We start from the raw sequence: 24,972 nt of genomic DNA, 5'->3' as shown, positions 1-24,972 counted from the left end.
AGTACAGAAACTTTGTAGCTTGATGTGATCCCATTTGTCCATTTTTGCTTCAGTTGCCTGTGCTTTTGAGGTCTTATTCAAGAAATCTTTGCTTAGACCAATGTCTTGGAGTGTTTCTATAATTTTTTTAGCATTTCATAGTTTTAGTTTTATATTTATGCCTTTAATCCTTTTTGATTTGATTTTTATATTTGGCAAGAGATAGGAAATCAACCTAAGTGTCCATTAAGGGATAAATGGATCATGAAAATGTAGTACATATACACAATAGAATATTATTTAGCCATAAAAAAAGAATAAAATCCTGTCATTTGCAACACCATGGATGAAACTGGAACACATTGTGTTAAGTGAAATGTCAGGCACAGAACAACAAATAATCACATGTTCTCACCTAGACGTGGGAGCTAAAAAAAATTGGAACTCATGGAGATAGAAAGTAGAATGATAGTTACCAGAGGCTGGGAAGAATAGTGAGGAGGAGGGGGATAAAAAAGGGATAGTTAATAGGTACCAAGATATAGTTAGATAGAAGGAACAAGATCTAGTGTTTGATGGCACAACAGGGCAACTATAGTTAACAATAATTTATTGTGTATTTCAAAATAAAAAATGTTAAACACTAAAATTAAAATATTCCTAACACAAAGAAAGATAAATGCTTGAGGTGATGAATATTGCAAATGCCCTGGTTAGATCATTTCACAGTATATGCTTGTATCAAAATATCACATGTACCCCATTAATATGTACAACTATTATGTGTCCATAATAATTAAAATAAAAAAATTTAAAAGACATGAAAAGACAACACACATAAGAGAAAATATTTGCAAATAATTTAGCTGATAAGGGACTTGTATCTAGAACATAGCACTCTTAGCAATACAATAATGAAAAGACACTCAATTAAAACATGGGCAAAGGATTTGAATAGACATTTCTCCAAAAATATACAAGGCCAGGTGCAGTGGCTCATTCCTGCAATCTCAGCACTTTGGGAGGCCAAGGCAGGAGAATCACTTGAGTCCAGGGGTTCAAGGCTGGCCTTGACAACACAGCGAGACTCTATCTCTACAAAAAATTAAAAATTAGTCAGATGTGGCACACACCTGTAGCCTCAGCTACTCAGGAAGCTGAAGCAGGAGGATCACTTGAGCCCAGGAATTGGAGGCTGCAGTGAGCTGTGATCATGCCACTGCACTCCAGCCTAGGTGACAGAGTGAGACCCTGTCTCAACAAAACAGAAGGTATACAAATGACCAACAGGCACATGAAAAGATGCTCAATGGCATTAATAATTAGGGAAATGCAAGTTAAAACTACAATGAGATACAGCTTCACATCCACTAGAATGGCATTAATACAAAGAAAAACAGAAAATAACAACTGTTAGTGAAGATGTGGAGAAATCGGCATCCTCATACATTGCTGGTGGACATGTAAGATTGTATAGCCACTTTGTGAAACATTTTGGCAGTTCTTCAAATGGTTAAACATGACCCACCAATTCTATTTCTCATTACATATCCAAGAGAAGTGAAAACATGTCCGCATAAAAACTTACACGTGAATGTTTATATAAGCATTATTCACACTAGCTAAGAGGTGAAAACATCCCAAATATCCATCAAATGATGAATGAATAAACAAAATGTGGTATATTCACACCTTTTCATGTGCCTGGCCAAGTGAAAAAGACACAGTCACAAAAGACTGCATATTGTATAATTCTATTCATATAAAATGTCTACAGTAGGCAAACCTATTGAGATAGTAAGAAGATTACTAGTTTTTGGGGGGATAAGGGGATAGAAAGGTGATAGCAAATGAGTACAAGGTTTCTTTTGAGATGATAATATCTTAAAAATGACTAGGACAGTTGCACATATCTGAGTATACTAAAACCTATCAAATGGTACACTTGAAATGGGTGGATTTTATGATATTTGATTTGTGTTTCAGCAAAGCCTTTATAAAAGCAAAACCCCAAACCACGTATTTCTGATGTGTTTCTGTGGTTTGGCAATATGAACTGGACTCACGTTGGTGGTGGTTTTTTTAATCTCAGCTAGGCTTCCTTTATACCAGTGGTTACCTGTGAGTTGACTGTACTGATTGAATGGTTTGGCTGTGTCCCCACCCAAATCTCATCTTGAATTGTAATCCTCATAATCCCCATGTGTCATGGGGGAGGCCCAGTGGGAGACAATTGAATCGTGTGGACCGTTTTCCCCATGCTGTTCTTGTGAGAGTGAGTACTCATGAGTTCTGATAGTTTTATAAGCATCTGGCATTTCCCCTGCGGGCACTCATTCTCTCTCCTGCTGCCCTGTGAAGAGGTGGCTTCCCCCATGATTGTGAGTGTTAAAAGAAAAAGTCAGCTGAATGAAATTTAAGAGTTTAACTGAGCAATGAACAAGTCATGAATCAGGCAGCCCCCAGAATCACAGCAGATTCAGAGAAGCTCCAGGGATGCCCCGTGGTCAGAACAAATGTATAGGCAAAAATAGGGAAGTGATGTACAGAAATTAGAAGTGAGGTACAGAAACAACTTGGTTGGTTACAACGTGGCATTTGCCTTATTTGAACACAATTTGAACACCCAGCAGTGTATGAGTGGTAGAAGTACGGCTGCTGGGATTGGCCAAGACTCAGCTATTATTACAAGTGCATACTCCTAAGTTAGGTTTTCAATCTTGTCTACCTATTAAGTTAGGTTGCAGTTCATCCACAAGGACTCAAATACAGTAGTACAGAGTCCTTCTTAGGCCATATTTAGTTTGCTTTAACAATTCCTTCCTTTTGGTATTTTCTCAATTTTGAGAGACTGACCAAAACTTTAGTCATTGATGTCACCATCACCATCATAAATGTACCTATTTGGTCTTGAAACCCACTGGAAATCAGTGGAACAGTGAGTTTTGCAAAGGTAGGAACAAGGACTGAGTAGAGGATACCTCCTTATGCTGGAATGTCTTGTTTACAGGAGAGAAACAAAACCTGCTCTGTTCTGGTCTAGGACCTATGTGTTTCCTAAAAGTCTTAGTTTGATTATGTCACATTTAGCATGAAAGACTCCATTTTTGTTTGGTTTAATCTGTTGGGGCCTAGTGCATGAGCTCGGTCCAAAACAATGACCTCCCATAATTTTGTTTTGAAAAATTCCCCCTTTTTGGCAAGATTCTCACTTAGGTGAGAGTGTGACAAAAACTTAGGGCCTTAGCATCACTTTCAATTACCATCATTTTGGGTTTCTGGTCTCAGCATGTCACTCATAGGTTATGGTGCCCTCATGGTCGTACATTTCTTTCAGCTCTTGTCATTCCAATTGAAGAGAGACCATTTGATGTTCAAGAGATTGCTGCATGCAAGCATTTAAAACCTTTGAGAGAATACAGCACACCAGGGAGAGTGTTAGGACTATCAGGAGGATAATACTAAGAGTTTGGAGTATGTTCCTTACCCAGGGTCCCTATAAATCAAATCACCTAAAATTAAATTGATCAAAGAATGAGCTAGATAAAGAGTCTGCTTACTTAACTAAGCAGTCTCTTTGTTAATCCCCTGCAACTGAATCTCTTTAATCTACATTTGATGTATTTCTTCATAGGTCACAAGTGCCAGCAGCTGCACAGATACTTCTCTGTTTAGCCAATTCTATTATTTAGCATAACTTTCACAAGATAATTTAAAGTCTGTTGTGTAACTATAGCCTTTACAGTAGAATCTGCTCTAAAATCTATCATGAGGGATACATTTCTGATCATTGCCTCTTTTACTCCAAACCATGCAAAAATGACCTAACAAATGATGCCCTTCTAGAAGAGTGCAGGCTTCTTGGCAATGCTCTCTTTAACCCATGATGTGGGTTAAGAGGAGTGAACCAATGTTCTGTTTCTGCCTGATTGTGAGGCAACATGTACCATTTAAGTTTCTCGCCTACACTGGCCTGTCATCTTTATTAAAATATAAGGTTATCCATGTATAAAGCTGGCTGCAAAACAAAATCTTTCACAAATATAAGTATGCCCCATAAGTGAACACAACAGACCCCCTTTTCATTTCTATTGCTCATAGAGGCATAAACAAGGAAAAAATATTTAAAGATAAGAGTCTCATGATGCTAGAGAAGTCTTGAACAGTGATCTTGGGAAAAGCTGTTCATATCAAGGAAGTCATCTTCTTCTGGGCAGTGACATCCCTGGTTAGCTTTACCTTAAGGGTTCCAATGAGGGTACATTGTCAATAGTGCAGAGGGATCCTTCTCAGTTGTAAGATTATGAACCCAAAGTTCAAGATCCTAAAATTTTGTTGCAATGTGGATGGCAAGGAAAGTCTTTCTATGATGTTCCCAGAAGATCCAATCTTTGGGTTCTAGATTGTGAAGGGGTTGATTGTCCTCAGTTAACCATAAAAAGTTTCCTTTACCTGGTGAAATTACACTGTGGCATAATAACCTAGTATGATAGCATCAGCTGTCTTTCATGGTAGAGCTTTTATACAACCAGAAAACATGCATTGAAAATGACAATAGAATGAAATCCCTTTATAAATGTTTAAATGACCCATCAGGTAACTGAATGTACCTGAAGCTTTAATTATCTTCCCAGGAGTATGTAACCAAACATCAGTTATAAGCTATTTTAGCAATTTATAAGTCACTAAACCAATATATTTAGTTTGGATCATTTTACCTTTTCCATGATGAGTCATGGAATGCAGAACTTTTAATAACAAAAGCTAAAGCATTTTTTTTAAAAAGGACTCTGGAAGGACTCGGTGGCCATCCTGGTTCTCCATGAGTCCATGCTTAATTAACATTAGACTTATATCCTCTTGAATACCAATTGTGTCTCCAAATTAGGTGCATAGCACTGATAGCTGATGGGTTATCATATATAATTTGACTTAGACCATGGATTTCATTTAAATTGTATATCTAAACAATTTTAATATTAGCTGACTTAACATGAAAATGTGGCAAAGTATTTTCTTGCTATTCAATTAATTTTTGTTCCACTTGGGTTAGCAGTTTTGTAACCCAGTCAGTCTTTTCATTAAAGTTCCAGGAATTCTTACCCAATTAAAATGATATGATTCTAAACTTATTAGAAATCTGTAATCAAGAATGCTTTTTAGGGTCCTTTCCATCCTTTGATAAGCCTCCTAAAAGACACCATGCTTTTGAAGTTTTCAGAAACTGCATCAGCAATTAAGCAATTAGCTGTGGAAATGACTTTAAGTAATCATAGCTAAAAACACAATTGACAAGGAAATTTGGTTATTTCTATGGTTTACAGTAACTTAACATAATAACCATAAGTATGATTGATAGCATATATTGTGACGTTTTACAATTTTAGAAAGCCCATACAATTTTGGAACATATGTTAATGTCATTTACTAAAATACAACCTGAAGAAAACTAAAAATTACTTTTTTATTTTGACAATGTTTCCCATGTAATTAGCATGTCAAACAATCCTGTTTCCCTCTCTTTTGGATGTTTCAGGGGTCCTCTGTAGCATCTCAAAGTCAGAGGTTAGAAAAGACAATTTTGAAGCTGAAATTTGATTTGGAGAAGCCTATCAAATATGTAAAAAATTTAAAGCACTTGATATTATGAAATAGAATTGCAGGTTACTGTAAGTCATTCATTTAGCCCAAATCATGACTCAAAAATTTTTTAAAGGGCAAAAACCTTTAGTCATTGATAGAGGGAAGACTGAGCTTTCCAAACAGTCTCATCTTTCCCTTCTTTTTTTCAGAAGTTTATTCAAGAGACAAACAAAAATATTTCATTATTCTTTAATATTATACAAAAATCTGGTTCAAGAGAGAAAGCCAAATTTCACCCTTGTATTAGTGTACCATTAATGTCAACCCCAATTTTTAATAAAATCTTATAGATAAGTTGATTCAATCTTAATCAGTTTGACCATAATGTGATATTCTTATAAACCTTTTATAACCCTTTACAATTTTTGTGAGAGAGCAGATCAGTGCTTTAAGAAAACCCTGTTGTGCTTTTATTATATTTTCATGTGCAATTTACAGAAAAACTGAATCATAACCCTTTAAATTTAGTCAATATGTTCACACACAGGATTTCTTTTGCAAGATTAATTTTTACAAACCTTCTACAACTTGCTGTAACATTTAGCTTTATCTTATCTAGTTTAAAAAACCTTTTACCGTCTAAACTCAGCAAAAATTTATATTCCAAGGCCTTCTTATAATCTTTTACCAAAACTACATATTACTCTCCTCACACATCTTGCATGTAAAACTATTTTTTCAATAGTATCAATCATGTGTTATAATGGTAACTCTTAGCAACTTTTACTTTTGTTGCATAAATTTTGTTTCATGAATCCTCTGCAACTTATGCAGATCATCCACAACATGCTTGAACTTTCTGACTTGTCCTAAGCATTCCTCTTTTTAAACAACCAGTTATTTTACTTTAGGACAAGAATTTACCATACAAGATCCTTTCTTATATAAAATCTCTTTTATTTATAACCTTCTTTGCATAGCTGGGAGACATGGCTAATTCCACATGTCCCCAAGCTTTATCTAGAATCTAATACTGCAAAATAAATTGAACAATTTTTAAAAGTCAAAGAAACAGCTTATGACCTTAAAGCATTTAGCAGCCCTAATATCCGACCTGCATAATTTAGACCAAATGTTTACATTTTTGAAGATATTTTTATTTTACCAATAATCTTTAAAGCTGTCTTTATTTCCTAAAGATTACTTAAGGAAACTAAGTAATCTTAGTTTACTGTGAACTAAAAGCAGTACAGTTTTTACTTTTCTGACAAAATATTTTATTTAATTGATTATTTTTCTCTAAGCCAATTAATTAGCGCTCTTTCATATAAACATCACACACGCAACACACATATTACTACACAGACAGACAGAAAAAGATCCAGTCATTGTAAGATATTTTTATTTTCCAGTTTGAAGCTTCTTAATCGGATTACTGGCTTTAAGGTAGTCCTTCAAGAAGCAGGGCTAAGAAGACACACAGTTTTTTTAAAAACTTCTAGAATCTTCAAAGGTAGCTCAAAGAAAGGAAAATTCAAGAAGGGAAGTCAGAAGTTGTTCATGGAGGAGAAGAGAATTAACAATTGGTAAAGGTCACACAGATATCAACCAGAAAGCACTCATTCCCTAAGCCAGGATTGAACCTGGGCCGCCATTGTAAAATTGCAGAGACCAAAAAAAGTACTGCCACATGTTGCAAGGTTAAGCTCCCAAGGACGTCAAATAAGATGGAGACCTCATCCACTTTTTTTTTTTCAGGGTCCTGAAAACTTTTATAACTTTTGTTTAAGGGCCATCTTGAACAATGGGCTTACAGGTGTCCTAGGCCCACATTCTACCCTAAGATACCCCTCTTCCTGACAGAATGACACAGAAAAACAAATTTATAGCACAAAATACACCAGATTTGCTACAGATTAAGGCTAGCCTCAGAATTCTTTTTGCATTAATCAAAACTTTACAGAGGAGATAAACAGTGATTTTTACCATTCATGTAACCAGTTTGTACAGAGAGAGGCCAGAAGTCTGACTGGCAAGAAATTCTTACCCGTTTGCTGGCATGTCAGGTTTCCGGGTTCCCCTTCCCTGAGCGCCCCTAGCAATCCTACTCACCACACTACAGTCCTGGGGGACAAGCTGTAACAAAAGAAAATTATGGAACCACAGGCAAAATCCTCTCAATTTTGCAAGATGCTGCCCAAGGGGTTGCATGGGGTAAACAAATTAGCATTTTTCATTCTGGCCAGAGCAAAATATGTGTGACAAAACATACACATTAGCCACTCTGCTTAGCAGCACCCAAAATTGAACTGGCAAGGCTCAAATTTGCCCCTGGTTGGGCCCTATCATCTTTAATCCATTTTTAACAAAGAGGGATTTTACTGAGGGGAGGGCCTCTAACCCAATCCCATCCTTTAGTCAGGTAAAATGTACCCCATTACTTGTCCAAAGTTAGCCAGTTGGTGCTGCAGTCTACTTCCTTTGGATCAGGATAGTAACTAAGTTAAAAGATTAGCAGATTTAATTTGGGGGGATCTCCTCATTTTTAAATGCACTGCAGTGCATTGTTGTTTATTCAGAAAGTTCTGCTGTAAGTTATCTTTAGTTAAATTTCACCATTTCTCTAAGACTTTGCAGCTTCTTGGGACTATCATATAAGCTGGAAGAAACTCAGGTTTTCAGAAATCAAGGACCCAATTTTTACCTAAAATATTGGCTTTGCTCTCAGGTTCCGTTGATTAACTTAGCCAATGATTTTTCCCTACCTAAGCACTCAAGAAAAATGAAACAAAGGGGCAGAACACAAAAATCCCTGTGGATTTTCAAAAGCCAAATTTTACAATCCCTACAATATTACCATTTGCTACCAGTTTTTTTCTGAACCAGTCATAGGTAAGAGGTCTCTGACTGAATCCAAGGCAGTTAATTATCGGATTCAATACAATCCCGAACCCAGTACCGTTCCTGTCGTGACTTCCAAACCCAATCTGGAAGATAAATTTGCTCAAAGAAATTCAGAGATCTCAAAACACAAATCTGTGGAGTTCCAAAATCCAAAAGAGAACTTATCATGATCCCCAGGCACTCAGAGATCAAAGGACACAAGTGGGTCCAGCAAGTACCTTGCTTCTTCACTCAGCACTCCTGGAGGTCATTAAAGCTCTACTTTGGACCATGCTTCTGACATCATCTGTTGAAAGAAAAACTTCATCCAAATTAAATTTAAAGGAGTTCATTCAGCAATGAAAGATTCACGAATCAGGTAGCTCCCAGAATCATAGCAGATTCAGAGAAACTCCAGGAATGTCTCATGATCAGAACAAAGTTATAGACAAAAAAGGGAAGTGACATACAGAAATCAGAAGTGAGGTACAGAAACAACTGGATTGGTTACAGCTCAGAGTTTGCCTTAATTGAACACAGTTTGAACACTCAACAGTGTATGAGGGGTAGCAGTACAGCTGCTGGGATTGGCCAGGGCCCAGCTATTCTTACAAGTGCATACTCCTAAGTTAGGTTTTCAATCTTGTCTACCTATTAAGTTCATATATTTGAGTCCTTGCAGTTCATCCACAAGGACTGTGATATAGAAGTACGGAGTCCTTCTCAGGCCATATTTAGTTTGCTTTACCATAAGTTTCCTGACCCCTTCCCAGTTATGTGGAACTGTGAGTCAATTAAACCTCTTTTCTTTATTAATTACCCAGTAACAGGTATTTTTCCATAGCAGCATAAGAATGGACTGATACAGTAAATTGGTACTGGGGGTGGGATACTGCTATAAGGATACCCAAAAATGTGAAGCAACTTTGGAACTGGGTAACAAGCAGAGGTTGGAATAGCTTGGAGGGCTCAGAAGAAGACGGGAAGATGTGGGAAAGTTTAGAATTTCCTAGAGACTTGTTGAATGGCTTTGACCAAAATGCTGATAGTGATATGGACAATGAATTCCAGGCTGAGGTGTTCTCAGATGGAGATGAGGAACTTGCTGAGAACTGGAGTAAAGGTCACTCTTGCTATGCAAAGAGACTGGTGGCATTTTGCCCCTGCCCTAGAGATGTGTGGGACTTTGAATTGAGAGACATGATTTAGGGTATCTGGCAGAAGAAATTTCTAAGTGGAAAGCATTCAAGGGGAAGCAGAACATAAAAGACTGGAAAATTTGCAGCTTGATGATGCAATAGAAAAGAAAAACCCATTTTCTGGGAAGAAATTCAAGCTGGCTGCAGAAATTTGCATAAGTAATGAGGAGCCAAATGTTAATCCCCAAGACAATGAGGACAATTTCTCCACGGCATGTCAGAGACCTTCACAGCAGCCCCTCCCATCAAAGGCCTGGAAGCCTGGGAGGGAAAAATGATTTTGTGGGCCAGGACCAAGGGCCCCCTGCTCTGTGCAGCCTTGGGACATGGTGTCCTGCATCCCAGCTGCTTCAGCTCCAGCCGTGGCTGAAAGGGGCCAAGATACAGCTTGGGACATTGCTTCAGAGGGCACAAGCCCCAAACCTTGGCAGTTTCCATGTGATGTGGGGCCTGCATGTGCACAGAAGTCAAGAATTTGAGGTTTGGGAACCTCCACTTAGATTTCAGAGGATATATGGAAAAACCTAGATGTCCCAGCAGAAGTTTGCTGCAGGGCTGGAGCCTTTGTGGAGAATCTGTGCTAGGGCAGTGTGGAAGGGAAATGTGGGATTGGAGTCTCCACACGGTTTCCGCACTGGGGCACTGCCTGGTGGAATTGTGAGAAGATGGCCACTGTCCTCCAGACCCCAGAATGGTAGATGTACCAACAGCTTGCACCGTGTGCCTGGAAAAGTTGCAGACACTCAATGCCAGCCCATGAAAACAGCTGGGAAGGGAGCTATGCCCTTCAAAACCACAGGTGTGGAACTGCCCAAGGCTGTGGGAGCCCATCTCTTGCATCAGCATGCCCTGGATGTGAGACATGGAATCAAAGGAGATCATTTCAGAAGTTTAAGGTTTAATGACTGCCCTATTGGATTTCGGACTTGCATGGGGCCTGTAACCTCTTTGTTTTGGCCAATTTATTCCATCTGGAATGGGTGTATTTACCCAAAGCCTGTACTCCCATTGTATCTAGGAAGTAACTAACTTGCTTTTGAGTTTACAGGATTATAGGAAAAAGGGACTTGCCTTGTCTCAGATAAGACTTTGGACTTGCACTTTTGGGTTAATGCTGGAATGAATTAAGACTTTGAGGGACTTCTGGGAAGGCATGATTTTGTTTTGAATTGTGAGGACATGAGATTTGGGAAGGGCCAGGGGTGGGATGATATGGTTTGACTGTGTCCCCACCCAAATCTCATCTTGAGTTGTATTTCCCATAATCCTGAGGTGTGGTGGGAGGGACCCAGTGGGAGGTACTTGAATCATGGGTGCAGTTTCTTTTTTTTTTTTTTTTTTTTTTTTTTGAGATGGAGTTTCGCTGTGTCTCCCAGGCTGGAGTGCAGTGGCATGATCTCGGCTCACTGCAAGCTCCGCCTCCCGGGTTCACGCCATTCTCCCGCCTCAGCCTCCCAAGTAGCTGAGACTACAGGCGCCCGCCACCACGCCCGGCTAGTTTTTTGTATTTTTAGTAGAGACGGGGTTTCACCATGTTAGCCAGGATAGTCTCGATCTCCTGACCTCGTGATCCACCCGCCTCGGCCTCCCAAAGTGCTGGGATTACAGGCTTGAGCCACCGCGCCCGGCCGGGTGCAGTTTCTTCTATGCTATTCTCATGATAGTGAGTGAGTTTTCATGAGATCTGACAGTTTTATAAGTGTTTGGCATTTCCCCTGGTGGCACTCATTCTCTCTCCTGCGACTCTTTGACGAGATGCCTTCTGCTATGATTGTCAGTTACCTAAGGCCTCCCCAGTTATGCAGAACTGCAAGTTAATGAAACCTCTTTTCTGTGTAAATTACCCAGTCTCGGGTATTTCTTTATAGCACCATGAGAACGGACTAATACACTGATCATGGCTGGGCTCACTTATCTCAGACCTTAGAGGGGACAACTGGACTGACTTGACTCAGTCCACATGGTCTCTCATCCTCCAGCAAGTTAGCTCATGCTTGTTGACATGACAAATGTAGATGTTTAAAGTGAGAGTGAAAGAGTACAAAGTTTTTTGGGAACCAGGCCCATTACTATCCCACCGTCACTTCCCCATCTTGTTTTTCTAAGTATGTGGGAAGGCCAGCTCAGATTTAAGAGGTGAGAAGGTCAGCACAATGTCTTTATTGGATGAGCTGCAAAGTCACATTTTAAAAATATGAATACTCAGAGTAGATACAGAGGATGGGATAACTGTGGGCACTTCTGAAAATAATCTGCTATAAAGTATTACAATCATTTATTTTGCACTCTTGCCCTCTCAGAATCTTTTTGTGTTTTATCAATAGTTCATAAAAATGCATAAATTATGTTCATGTTCATTCACATTTGAGAGATGGATCCAAGTGCCAGGACGTCTATAAGTCCAGATTCTTCATTGCTTGGGGATGAATACAAGGTCATCTTAAACCACTCTCATTTTTTGCACTCAGGTTCAGCACACTTACTAGCTTTCATTTAAAACACGCCAAATACTTTACCAGTCTGGGGATTTGTCCATGCTACCTTCTGGAATTTTATTTTTCTTACCACTTCTCTGACTCATTCCTTATTCTTGTGACAGTTCTAAGGTTCAATGTCATTTCGACATTCCTTCATAACCCTATGTAAATTACATCCCCTCACTACATCTTAAAGTAACATTTTAAATGTAAATAAGTGATTATCAATTGAGAATAATTTTGTCCCCTAGCTACTTTTTGGCATCATAACCGGAAGATGCTACTATCTAGTGGATAGGGGCCAAGGTACTGCTGTCCTTTTATACCAGGAGCAGCCTTTCCACCACAAAACAAAGAATTATTCAGTCCAAAATGTCACTAGTGCTAAAGTTTATAAACTGCTTTTGATCATGCACAATAAGTTTGAAATACATATTTGTTTGGGTGTTTGTTTTAACATCTGTCTTTCCTACTAGACTGAATGTTTCATACAGATGAGATAATACCTATTTTGCTTAGCATTGAATATCCAGCGTCTTCCTCAGTGTCTGATGCCAGGTAGCTACATGAAAGGATGAAACAGCAGGCATGAGGTAAGAAGAAAATGAAAAGCTTTATTAGGAGGGTATACAAACATTTCTTGGTGTAGAAGATGTTGTCAGTGCCCTGTCCATACTCCAACAGCTCATACCATTTAAGTAGATATTTGCCTGACTTTCAAATGTCAGAGCCTTTATTTCTTTGTGTGAGACCTTTCATTAGGTCACCAGAGTCCATTGTGCTCAATAATATGACAGTCCAGAACAGTGGGGCATCACCTGCCCCCTGGAAGATGTGTTTTCTACATCGTTCTCTAAAGTTTTTCAGTAACATTAGCTGCTTGATAACAAATACTTTGTTTGCTTCCTTTCCTTCTCTGTCTCAATTTCTCTCTTCCCTGCCAGAGTTTCCTGGGAATAACTCCCATGGTAGGCTGAATAATGGTCCCCAAAGGTACTTTGATACTAACCCCTTGCACTTATGAATGTTGCCTTATATGGAAAAAGAGAATTCACAGAGATGATTGTGGAAGATGGGAGATTATTCTGTATTATCTGATAGAACTTAAAGGCAATCACACATGTTCTTAAAAGAGGGAGGCAGAGGTGGATTTGACACAGAAGAAGGAAATGTGACTACTGAAGAAAAATACTATGCTGCTGGCTGTAAATAGGAAGGAAGGGGTCCATGAGATAAGGAATGCAGCTCTAGGAGCTGGGAAAGACAAGGAAACAGACTATCCTCTAGGGTCCCCAGAGGGAGCATGGCAATGTTGACACTTTATTTTCAGCCTAGTGAAACTGATTTTGGACTTCTGACCTCCAGGTTTGAAAGACACTAAATGCATGTATTTTAAAGCTACCAGATTTACAGCATTATAGCAGCCATAGGGATCTATTACAATTTTTGGTCCCTGGAAGTGGGTTGCTGCTATAACAAATATCTAAAAATGTGGAAGTGGTTTTGCAACTGGATAATAGCTATAGACTGGAATAATTTTCAGGAGCATTATATAACAACCCTAGATTATGTTGAACAGATCATTAGTAGAAATATGAATGTTCAAAGTGTTCCTGGTGAGAGCTCAGACATGAGGAGCACAGTAGAGAAAGTCTATATTGTCTTAGAGAACACCTAAATTATCATAAACAAACTATTGATAGAAATAAAATGTCAAAGATGTTGCTGGTGAAGGCTTAGAAAGAAGTTAGTAACATAATATTGGAAAAGGGATTTTGTGTTATATAGCATCAGAAATCGTAGCTGAGTTGTGCCCTACAATTATGTGGAAAGCAAGACTTGTAAGCAATGAACTTGAATATTTAGCTGAGGAGATTTTCATGCAAAGGATTAAATGAATGGCCTGCTTTTATTTCTGCTTATAGTAAAATGCTAGAGGAAAGACATAAATTGAGGGAAGAACTGTTAAGCAAAAAGAAAGCAGGATTCAATGATATGAGAAATTTTCAGCCTATCCAGATTGCAAAAAGACACCAAAATTAGGAAATTCATTGCCACGAAATCATCCTCCAGAGATAAAATCAAGGGCATAGCTAGACATCCTTTTGCTAGTGCCTTTAAGGGATCAAAAGATCAAAATATTCAATCACACAGATGGTGTTTTGAAGAGATATGGGGTGTGCTTCTCAGAATAAGCAAGGGATTGTCTATGAAGGATCTTGAAGAAACCTCTTGTCTAATCACATGAATCCCCATGACATACATAAAAGACCTATAAGTTTTTGAGAATGTTATATCAGCAGAAACAATGCCAGCTTAGACGGAAAGGGACAAATAGAGGAAGAAATGAAAGAAGGCCATAGGACTCCCAAAATTTGACAGGAGAAAGCAGGCTGATAAAACTACTCAGCTGTAAACATATGCTACCATTCAAAATAAAGGAACAATGACTGAGGGCAGAACCTAGAGGCCAGAGGGCAGATTTATGACCCCAGGTGAAGTCATAGGATCAGAGTGATCAAAGGGAGGAGTCTTAAGTCATAGAATATTCCCAGGCCTTGAAACCTAATGGTTGGATTTTGAAATTGTTTGGATTTAAGACTCTTTTGTTCTTTCTACTTTTTCCCCTATGGAATGGCAAAGTTATTGGCTGTAAATGAACCAAAGTCAAAGGGAAAACACAGAATTACTAGAAAGGAAAATCAAATAATAGAAAAGAAACATCTCTTAGTGCTTTTGCTTCACCTAGGAGAGACAAGAAATATACATCTGGGCTTAAACTGAGCACAAGATGCACTTCTCTATCAACTGTTTACCTGACACTGACAGGTAAACTTATTGAGCATCTTATTATTAATTGAAAAATGATTAAAATATATTTTTCAACCATTGTGGAAAACAGTATGGCAATTCCTCAAGGATCTAGAACTAGAAATACCATTTGACTCAGCCATCCCATTACTGGGGATATACCCAAAGGATTATAAATCATGCTGCTATAAAGACACATACACGTGTATGTTTATTGCAGCACTATTCACAATAGCAAAGACTTGGAATCAACCCAAATGTCCATCAGTGACAGACTGGATTAAGAAAATGTGGCACATATACACCATGGAATACTATGAAGCCATAAAAAAGGATGAGTTTGTGTCCTTTGTAGGCACATGGATGCAGCTGGAAACCATCATTCTCAGCAAACTATCGCAAGAACAGAAAACCAAACACTGCATGTTCTCACTCATAGGTGGGAATTGAAGAATGAGATCACTTGGACACAGGAAGGGGAACATCACACACTGGGGTCTATTGTGGGGAGGGGGGAGGGGGGAGGGATAGCATTAGGAGATATACCTAATGTAAATGACGAGTTAATGGGTGCAGCACACCAACATGGCACATGTATACATATGTAACAAACCTGCACATTGTGCACATGTACCCTAGAACTTAAAGTATAATAATAAAAAATAAAAATAAAAAAATAAATAAAATGCATTTTTCAAATAGGGTAAAATCATGACACTCATACAGATACGAAATGAACACATGCTAAAAGAAAAAGATGTTATGACTGCTTCAAAAGGGAAACCAAAGAGTCAATATGGGAATATTCATCAGTAATATTAAATGATTGTGCACATGGAGGCAAAACTGGTTTCATAAGGTGAAGACAACTGAACCTCTACTAAAGAATGTACTGTACATGTATCAGCCACCTACAACTAACAAAAGGCTATAAAAGACTTCACAGATAATGTAAGGCTAGAATCAGATAACCTACAGTGGTGTCCTAAAGATAGAGCAAAGTTTTCCATTGAAACACACTTTTATTTTTATAATGTCAAAATCAGGTAAAGAGTTATAGTTCCCTCAAAATCAGGGTTCAGTCATTAGGGTGACTAGATCAGTGTCACAGACATTTCTAAGCTGAGGTCTGATCAGGGACCAGTGGACACCAGTGAAATCACAAAGCCTAGGGATGTCACAAAGGCAGCTAGCTCCCTGACCAATCAGGGCCTGGAGCAGAGGGATCCAATAGGCAGCACCAGCATCCTCAGAGACTTACTTGAGCTGGAGAATCAAGCAGAGCTGATCAGAGCCAAACCCAGCAAATATCATGTCAGAGAAAAATAACCGTAAGAACTCCTCTGCAAATAACAACCAGATTCAAGACCGGTCTAGAAATGAGCTGCGGGTCCCTATGAGCTTCGTGGACCGAGTTGTGCAAGATGAACAAGATGCCCAAAGCCAGAGTTCCTCCACAATAAATATCCTCCTTACCCTGCTCGATTGCCTTGCTGACTACATCATGGAGCAGGTAGGCTTGGAGGCCATCAACAATGGCAGGATGCGCAACACTTCACAAGATGGGGAGAGAGAAGTGGACAACGACCATGAGCCCCACCGCACTGAGAGTGATGGAACCCGCTTTGTGTTTGATGAGATGCCCAAATCCGGAAAGAATGACTGAAGACTGGGTCCCAGAGCCTTGAGGGGATCCTCACAGGCTTAGCCAGGGCAAAAATGTGTCACAGCTGAGGAATATCTGCTGTTGTCATCAACAAGTGCTACTAAAGGATGTAAATCCATGAGTATGTTTCTGACTCCTTCCAGTTTCCGTCTCTTTGGGTTGCAGGTGTCTGTGAGACATCAAGGAGAAGCTATCCCCAGAGAGCTGAAGTTGGGGGGGGGTGGCGGGAAGTGGTGGCCAGTGTGGAGTGTTTGAATCAGTGATTTAGAGGGGGCAGTTTCCAACGGTGACAGAGAGGGCACGGGCCCTGTGGGGAGGAACTGGCTGGGATAAAGACACCGAGACTTCCTAATTGCCTCTGAACAGGAAGGCCTTGTGAGGCCGGGGAGTTGGCTGGGGGCCTCTGAGGCTTGCTGAATTCCCAGCCTGATGCTGGGGCCTGGGGTGGAGCTGCAGACTCTGACTGAAGTGCAGGAGGCAGAGGGTGGTGGCCACAGGGGCGGGTGGAGAGGGGGCACACTGGCTGGCATGAAGTTCATGGGATAGGGACTTTACATGGAGATTGAGAGTGAAGGAGAAACCATGATGAAAAATGCAAAAAAGAAATGATGGCCTGCTGGATTTCATTTCTTATTTCTTTATGCCCTGACTTCTTATGAAAGAGGATTTGAGACAGGGATTAGTAGCTAGTGCTGTGAATATATCTTTCTGTCCTCTCTTCAGGACACTGGTAAAATAAATCATAATAATACATAAAATTTATGATCTGGCCTAAGATGGGCAATTCAAGAAGTTCTTAATGGTTGTTAATTATTAATGAATCAGCTTAATTATATATGTATTTCATTTAAAACACAATTAACAATTTCATTTTTAAATTAAATACCTATTCATTATAATTACTATATATTGCATAGAGCACCAAAGAATTATTAGTGACTCAATACATGTTTTAAGAGGTATAGAAATAATTCTGTCCCAAGTGACGGCCTCTAAAGCATGGGCAATCCTTTTCAAAACTTCCTGCTCTGTGCTAAGTTTAAAAGAGGTGTCACATCAAACGTTGTAGCAATCTGTCCCCTTGCCTGTGAATGCCCGCATTTTAGGTTTCCACCTGTTCCTTGGGTCCTTGGGTGCCACAGTCTGCGCCTGCTGGCCTTTCACAGAGGATTGGTCAGAGGCTGCACAGGCAGCTCCAACAGTGGGAGCTGAGGGCCTGGGTTTCAGATCCCAGTTCACCACTTCCTGGACATGTGATATTAGACCTTCAATTACTACCTCTGAGCAGGTCTCCTCATGTGTAAAATGGGGGTAATAAGAGTCTCTCCATCTGTGGGTTTTCCCAAGATTGAGTCTACTTATGCCTATAAACGGCTCCTCCACACGGTGCATGCACAAGGTCGCCCTTAATAAACAGCTGCATCTCCTTTCTTCCCTAACAGCAGACCTGTAGGCAGGCTTCCCTAAGGTGCAGTGGGCCTGGTTCTCAGGTGACCGCTGGGGACTTAGGCCACTGGCTGTGAGAACCACATCCTGCTGAGCCCTGTGGAGAGACAGGAGGAATTTGGGAATATTTAATTTATGTAAGCAAAAGAGACTTTATAATCCAATACGTCAGTACCATCCAGAGGCAGGAAAACTTTACATAATCACACAATCAGAGGTGGAGTTATTTCAGAATTACAAGCACATAGACATATAGGCACAGAGAAATAGAGCTTAGAGCTTCAGTTCCACAATTTCAACCATGAGTCAAGTGTAAATAGAAACAGTAAAGTTCTCTGATCCAAATATATATATATATATATACTGTTCTCCTCTAAGAGAGTATAAAATTCTTAATTGATTTGAGCCACAAATAGACAAATGGACAAATAAAAAGACTGTCAAACCAGATTTTCTGTTGTCTTTTACACAACAGACTGGATTTCTGTGAATCATTAACTCATTTACACAACTCTCCAGATGGTCGGATCCTAAAACTGAATTCCCAACCATTTGGTCAACAATGAAAATAAGTTACCTAATATCGATGAACAACAACAACAACAATAACAACAACAAAAAATACAAAATTAGTAGAGAAAAATACTGAAATCAAAATTAAATGTTGAAACTAAAATTTGAAAAACACAATGAACAAAGACCTATTTGGGCTTTGGAGTCACCTAGATGAGGCAAGCAAAGACATTGCTGGGTTTAACCGAGCATGAGGTACACATCTCTGTCACCAAGTTTGCCTAGCTCTGACAGATGAATCCACTGGGTATAACATTGTGACCTTTAAAAACAGGTAAAAGGTATTTTCCAACAGAGTAAAATCGTAACACTGAAACACCTATGATATGGAAATGCGTTGAAACAATCGGTTAACTCATGAGGAAATTTTCAGATATTATAAGCCATTCAAAAGACAATTCAAAGAATAAACATAGGAATATTGATCATGAATGTTTAAGTAAATGTATACAGGGAGGCAAAATCGGGGGCAAGGCAGTGAACACTACTGTAAGTGACTTACAGCTTCTAGGGGCAATGTAAATTAGCTCACAGACAATGCAAGGCTAAACTTAAAGAATCTGGAGTGGTGTCCTAAAGACGGGACAATACTTTCATTGAGACAACTTTTTGCTAAAATGTTAAAATAAAATATGAGCCTTTCCTTAAAAAGAAGTTCCAGCTACTAAGGCAACCGGGTTCCTCTCAAAAAGAAGTTCCAGTTACTAGGGCGACCAGGTTCCTCTCAAAAAGAAGTTCCAGTTACTAGGGCGACCAGGTTCCTCTCAAAAAGAAGTTCCAGTTACTAGGGCGACCAGGTTCCTCTCAGAAAGAAGTTCCAGTTACTAGGGCGACCAGGTTCCTTTCAAAAAGAAGCTCCAGTTACTAGGGCAACCAGGTCCCTCTCAAAAAGAAGTTCCCATTACTAGGGTGACCAGGTTCCTCTCATAGGCTTTTATAGGCTGAGGCCTGATCAGAGACCAATGGACACCAATGACATCAAAAAGTGGAGGTTGTCACAAAGGCAACCCCTGACCAATGAGGGGCTGCAGCATAGGGATACAGTGGGCAGCAATAAGCACTGGTACCTTGACAGGCTCAGGCCAGCAGGAAAATCAAGCTGTGCCAATTGGGGCAAAACACAGCAATCCTCATGGCTGGAAACAAACGCTCCATAGGCCTAGGAGACAACGCCTTTCCCGTTCCAGAAGAGCAGAGCTGCAGTTTCCTGCCAGCCGCTTGGAACGCTGCCTGCCGCCTGAGCTCAACCACACCTGTTTTCCCGGCTGGTGTTCTCGAGTACCTGACAGCCAACATCCTGGAGAAGGCTGGGCAAGGAGGCTGAGAACAGCCACAGGGTGTGCATCACTCCAGAACACGTGAAGAGGGCACTGCAAAAGGATGAGCAGCTCAGATGTCTCTTGGAGTTGGAAGATGACACCCATTCTCAGGAAGAAGAAATGTCCCAACCTGAGGAGGAGGAGGAGGAAGAGGAGGAGAAGGAGCAGGAGGAGGAGGAGGAGGTGGCGGTGATGGGGGGAAGGAGGAGGAGGAGGAAGAGAAGGAGGAGAAGGAGGAGTAAGGATTCCTGAGTTTCGGAGCTGTGCAGGACTTCATCAGCAACCTCCTCCCAATGCCAAAATTCCCACAGATGAAAGACCCCAGGTTGCTTCCATCTGCCCAAGCTATTAAACTGTGTAAACGTATGACAGTGCTCCTGACTCCTCTCAGTTTCCGTCACTTTGGGTTGGAGGTGCCTGTGAGACATCTAGGAGAAACTATCCCCAGAGAACTGAAGTGGGGGAAGGGGTGGCCAGTGTGGAGTGTTTGAATCAGTGATTTAGAGGGGCAGTTTCCAATGGTGATGGTGAAGGCACTGGCCCTGTGGGGAGGAACTGGCTTTGGTAGGCACCGAGACTTCCTCATTGCCTCTGAACAGGAAGGCCTTGTGAGGCCGGGGAGTTGGCTGGGGGCCTCTGAGGCTTGCTGAATTCCCAGCCTGATGCTGGAACCTGGGGTGGAGCTGCAGACTCTGACTGAGGTGCGGGAGGCTTTATTCAGGATAGCAAAGGTCTGAAGTCAGAGGGCAGTGGCCACAGGGGTGGGTGGAGAGGGGGCACACTGGCTGGCATGAATTCATGGGACAGGGGATTTACATGGAGATTGTGTTGGGGTTGTCCTTAGGGTCAGTTGGGAGATGTGCTTGTCTGAATCCCAGAAGCCTTTCTTGCCACGTGATATCCGCTGAACCTCATATTCCCAGGCAACTCATTGTGAAGATGCCCACCCCACCACTGGGTGATTCTTTATGGAGAGCTATAGAGCATTCCCAGCCTTAGCTCAGATCGTCACTTTCTCCTCTGTGCATCTGAGAAGCAAGCAGGCGTCTCTCCAGCATCTGCAGGTAGCGAGTCTCCTTCAGCTGATCACATCATGGTGACAGCAGCATCCCCTCCCCTTGCCAAAGTAAAACATCTTTGGTTTCAGGGTATGTGTTCCTGCTAGTCCAGTGTCCTCCAGTCAGAAGTGAGTGCCTCTAAGATGGGTAATGGCAGTGAACTGATCATTTTCCTCAGATCTTGACATATTGGCTACGTAGCTGTCTGGTGTTTAAAAGCTGTTGATGTTGCTTATGGCTGTGGCTTATTGTAGAGCTAGACATAATGTCCTGGATACTTCACTGGAATGCACACCTGAGGACTTCATTCAAGGCAGGAGAAGCCATAGTCGGTGGGTGGCCCGTGGCGGGTGAGTCCCTCTGTGCAGTCAGGTGGTCACCTTACAGTGTATGCAGTCGTCAACACTAACGGTCACTCTGACCTTGTAAGGACCCGGGCTTCTGGGCTCTTTCAGACTCTGTTTCATGTCTGAGGTGGAGTTTGGAGGTTGACCTTGGATGAGCCCCTGTTGCAAGCTCTCTGCAGAATCAAGGGGCATGGGACAGCCAGCAGTAGGTACTGCTATCCCTTTAAGAATTGTGCTCAGCTGTGCTCATGCGTTTCAGAGGAATCGTGGGGGGCCACAGCCAGCATAGCTTCAGACTAATGCAGCACTCTGCCAGACCCCCTTCCACACGTGCAAGGAATTCTACACTCAGGGGAGGTGGGGAGGCAGAGAGAATCACTGCCATTGGGAAGGCGTGAGCCCACGCATGTTTAGGCCTTTTGTGCATTTCTAACAGGAGGGAGGGAAAGGTGAGGAAGGAGTCCCTCTGGCCTGTATCCTCTGGACAGGATGGCACTGGTGGCCAGTGTCCTATTGGGAGTGTGAAAACTAACACCCAAGTGGGCAAGGACAGAGGCTGGGGTGACTGTGGCTGCCAACCAGGCCAGTGATCATAAGCCGTGTCAGGGCAGGCCGGTGCCAGACTCAGGTCAAGACTGCAGAAAACATCATGTGTGAAGAGAGACAAGCCCCAGAGTCAATCCTGAGGGCAGGAGACTGAGAGGGTAAAGGCAACTTTTTGTTGGCTTTAACACAAGGCCTGGTTATCAGGCTGGTCTCCCACCTAGAGCATCTTTTGGGAAGCAAAGCATTTTGAAGTCCCAGGCCTCCTGTTCCCTTTCTGCGATAGATCCTACATGATGTAGCCTATGGAAGATGACCTGACTCCTTAGAGAGTACCTCTCTTACTCCCAAAATAGGAGTCTGGAAAGAGAGGCACTTCTGTGAACATCTAATACATCATTTTCCCAATGCTCAGATTACAAAGCACAGCTCACATACCTCATCTGGACAGCAGATGGGATCATTAGGACTACAATGATTTTTTTTTTTTTTTTTTGAGATGGAGTCTTGCTCTGTCGCCCAGGCTGGAGTGCAGTGGCCGGGTCTCAGCTCACTGCAAGCTCCGCCTCCCGGGTTCACACCATTCTCCTGCCTCAGCCTCCCGAGTAGCTGGGACTACAGGCGCCCGTCACCTCGCCCGGCTAGTTTTTTGTATTTTTTAGTAGAGATGGGGTTTCACCGTGTTAGCCAGGATGGTCTCGATCTCCTGACCTTGTGGTCCACCCGTCTCGGCCTCCCAAAGTGCTGGGATTACAGGCTTGAGCCACCGCACCCGGCCTACAATGATGTTTTTAAGGAAAATTATTTTGTTGCCAACATTGAAAAATCTAGATCTTTCATCTGAAAATTTCAATTTCTAGGTTTCCTTAGAAAATCAAAATGTCTCAGTATATATGTGGCTACAGTTAGATAGAAATAATTAGCTGCTACCCCATTAAGACGAGATATCTCGTTTCCTATATTCCTCATGATGGCAGTGGTGACCCATCTGGGGTGGCCGCTGCCATCATGCCAGCTGCAGCAGGGAGTCATGACCGGGGCTGCACACTTTGTGGAGCTGGTGGGAGCTGGGGACAAGTGGGAGCCCTGTCCCTTTCAGATTGGCGTGGCAGTAGCTCCCTGGTTGCAGCCGCAGCTGCCCGCGCGGTGGTTGTGGACCCAGGCCTCCCACTACATGGAGCAGGCAAGAGTCCTGCCCTCCCAGACACAGCTGCAGCCACCCAAATCGCGGCTGCAGACCCAGGCATACCTACCCTCTTGGAAATGTCTGCTTCCACTGCTTAGCTTCTCCCTGCTGTCAGTGCCCACTCCAATCTCAAAGCAAAGTCAGGGCTGATCCCGGGTGCTGTCACAGCCAGGCCATGTGCGCACATGCTTGAGGCAATGCTGACACACCAGGTCACTGCTGCCTTAGCCCCCTCCAGATCTTGGGCTCTGACAAGCATAGGAAGGAAGCCAATGGGGGGGGGGGTCAAGGGCAGCTCGGTGCTGGCCTGCAGACATCCCCTGGCACCTACAGCCTGGGTGCCATGAACGGCGGCATGAGGCAGACAGGTTCCTAGGTGGAAGGTCCACAGTGAGGCCCCATGTTCAGGCCAGGAAGGGCCTGAAGGCTGGGGGCTGGACTGCCAGTCCTACAGACCGGAGCGGGAATTTGTGGTGCTTTACCTGGGCTCACCCATGGCCACCCATGGGCCAGTCAGCATGCACTTCCTCCCCTCTGAGGCCCTTAAAAGTCAAAGGACTCAGCCAGAGCTGAACAAATGTTGGGACCACCAGCTGCAGAGAGGAGCTAGCTGCCCCAGGTCCTCCTCTCTGCTGAGAGCTGGGAAGATGACGGGAAGACCTACCTACAGAGAGGAGCTTCCCCCTCCAGGGTCTCCTCTCTGCTAGGAGCTGAACACTCATCAGGACACCTTTGCTGCGGAAAGAAGCTGCCCCCCTGTGGGAGACTGAGCTGTTCTATTGCTCAGTAAAGCTCCCCTTTGTCTTGCTCACCCTCCACTTGTCTGTGAACCTCATTCTTCCTGGTCACAAGACAAGAACTCAGGACCCGTCAAATGGTGGGGCTAAAAGAGCTTTAACACGAACAGGGTTGAAACATGCTCCTTGCTTGCCATGTTGCAGGCAGAGAGAAGGAGAGAAGAGTTTTGCCCCTTCGGGGAGCCCAGACCTGGGAACTCCTTGAGCAAGGGCTGTCACTCCCTCTTTGGGGCCCTGTGGTTCACTGGCATCTCCAAACTTCCGGGTGCCACCAGGTTTCCCGGTGCCAGCTGTGGAAGCTGCTTGTCGTGCTTCTGGTCCAGTGGCAGCCTCACAGAGAGCCGGCACCTGTTCTGGCATCTGGAGCTGCCTGCCTGCCCTGTTGCAGCAGTTGGCATGTCTGACTGTGTGCGGTGGCTGAACCCCATGCTTGCTCACACACCCCTTGCCGTTCCATACCTTACTTCCCCTTGGCAGATGTGGGACCCAGGCTGGTAACATGAGCCAAGCACAGCCTGCCAGGCTGAGTGGGCAAAACGAGCCCAGCAGGACCGAGCAAAACTCAGACAAAGGTGCCACCTGCCACAGAGATTTCTGGCCAGAAAAACGACACCCTAAAGATCCCACAACACTTACTCTTCCCTATTGTATCCAATTACTGACTCATCCCATTCCTTAAAGTACCTGCCTGGCTCCTACAGATGAGTTCATTATTCTCACTGTAATTTAAATCTCCATCTCTAATGTTCAGAAGGGTTCCTTCTCGAATTAGTATAGTGCAGTGCAGCACTCCTCAGACTATGTATGGTGTAAAGCCACCATTTTCTGTTTTTCATGTTCTGTTTAATTTAGAGATGATATGTGGTCCTATTGTGCATGACTAGTGTATGGCTCACCATTGAATCATCACTGGAGTTTAACAACACTCAGACTGGTATACACTCTGTCCAATAAGATGACTTCACTCACTTAAATGTGTGGCAAAGACAAATTTCTATAAAGGATCCTGAATGGTGGTATTCAATTCCTGTACCTGTTGCAGTCAATCAGTAATAAAAAAGTTTGTAGCCATACACTGTTCCTGAAATCACAGTGTGTATAACAC

General features: G+C 42.2%; 3 protein-coding genes across 8 annotated transcripts in view; all 3 read left to right on the top strand.

Moving 5' to 3' along the window:
* Positions 1 to 24,972, top strand: part of LOC105463245 (synaptotagmin like 5) — a 243,625-nt gene that overhangs the window by 78,422 nt on the left and 140,231 nt on the right. The gene's annotated exons all lie outside the window — the stretch shown is intronic.
* H2A (H2A.P histone) lies at positions 16,161 to 16,719 on the top strand. The gene has a single exon (XM_011710250.3). It carries the CDS (start codon positions 16,245 to 16,247, stop codon positions 16,596 to 16,598), a length of 354 nt encoding a protein of 117 aa, XP_011708552.2. The 5' UTR covers positions 16,161 to 16,244; the 3' UTR covers positions 16,599 to 16,719.
* Positions 19,197 to 20,315, top strand: LOC139360812 (H2A.L variant histone 3). The gene is given in 3 exon segments (XM_071088882.1): positions 19,197 to 19,849; positions 19,851 to 19,923; positions 19,925 to 20,315. Coding segments are annotated over 3 exon segments (552 nt in total). The 5' UTR covers positions 19,197 to 19,634; the 3' UTR covers positions 20,189 to 20,315.

This window comes from Macaca nemestrina, chromosome X (genome assembly GCF_043159975.1).
Source record: "Macaca nemestrina isolate mMacNem1 chromosome X, mMacNem.hap1, whole genome shotgun sequence".
NCBI lineage: Eukaryota > Metazoa > Chordata > Mammalia > Primates > Cercopithecidae > Macaca > Macaca nemestrina.
The sequence above is the reverse complement of the archived record's forward strand: the minus strand, read 5'-3'. Positions and strand labels throughout refer to the sequence as shown.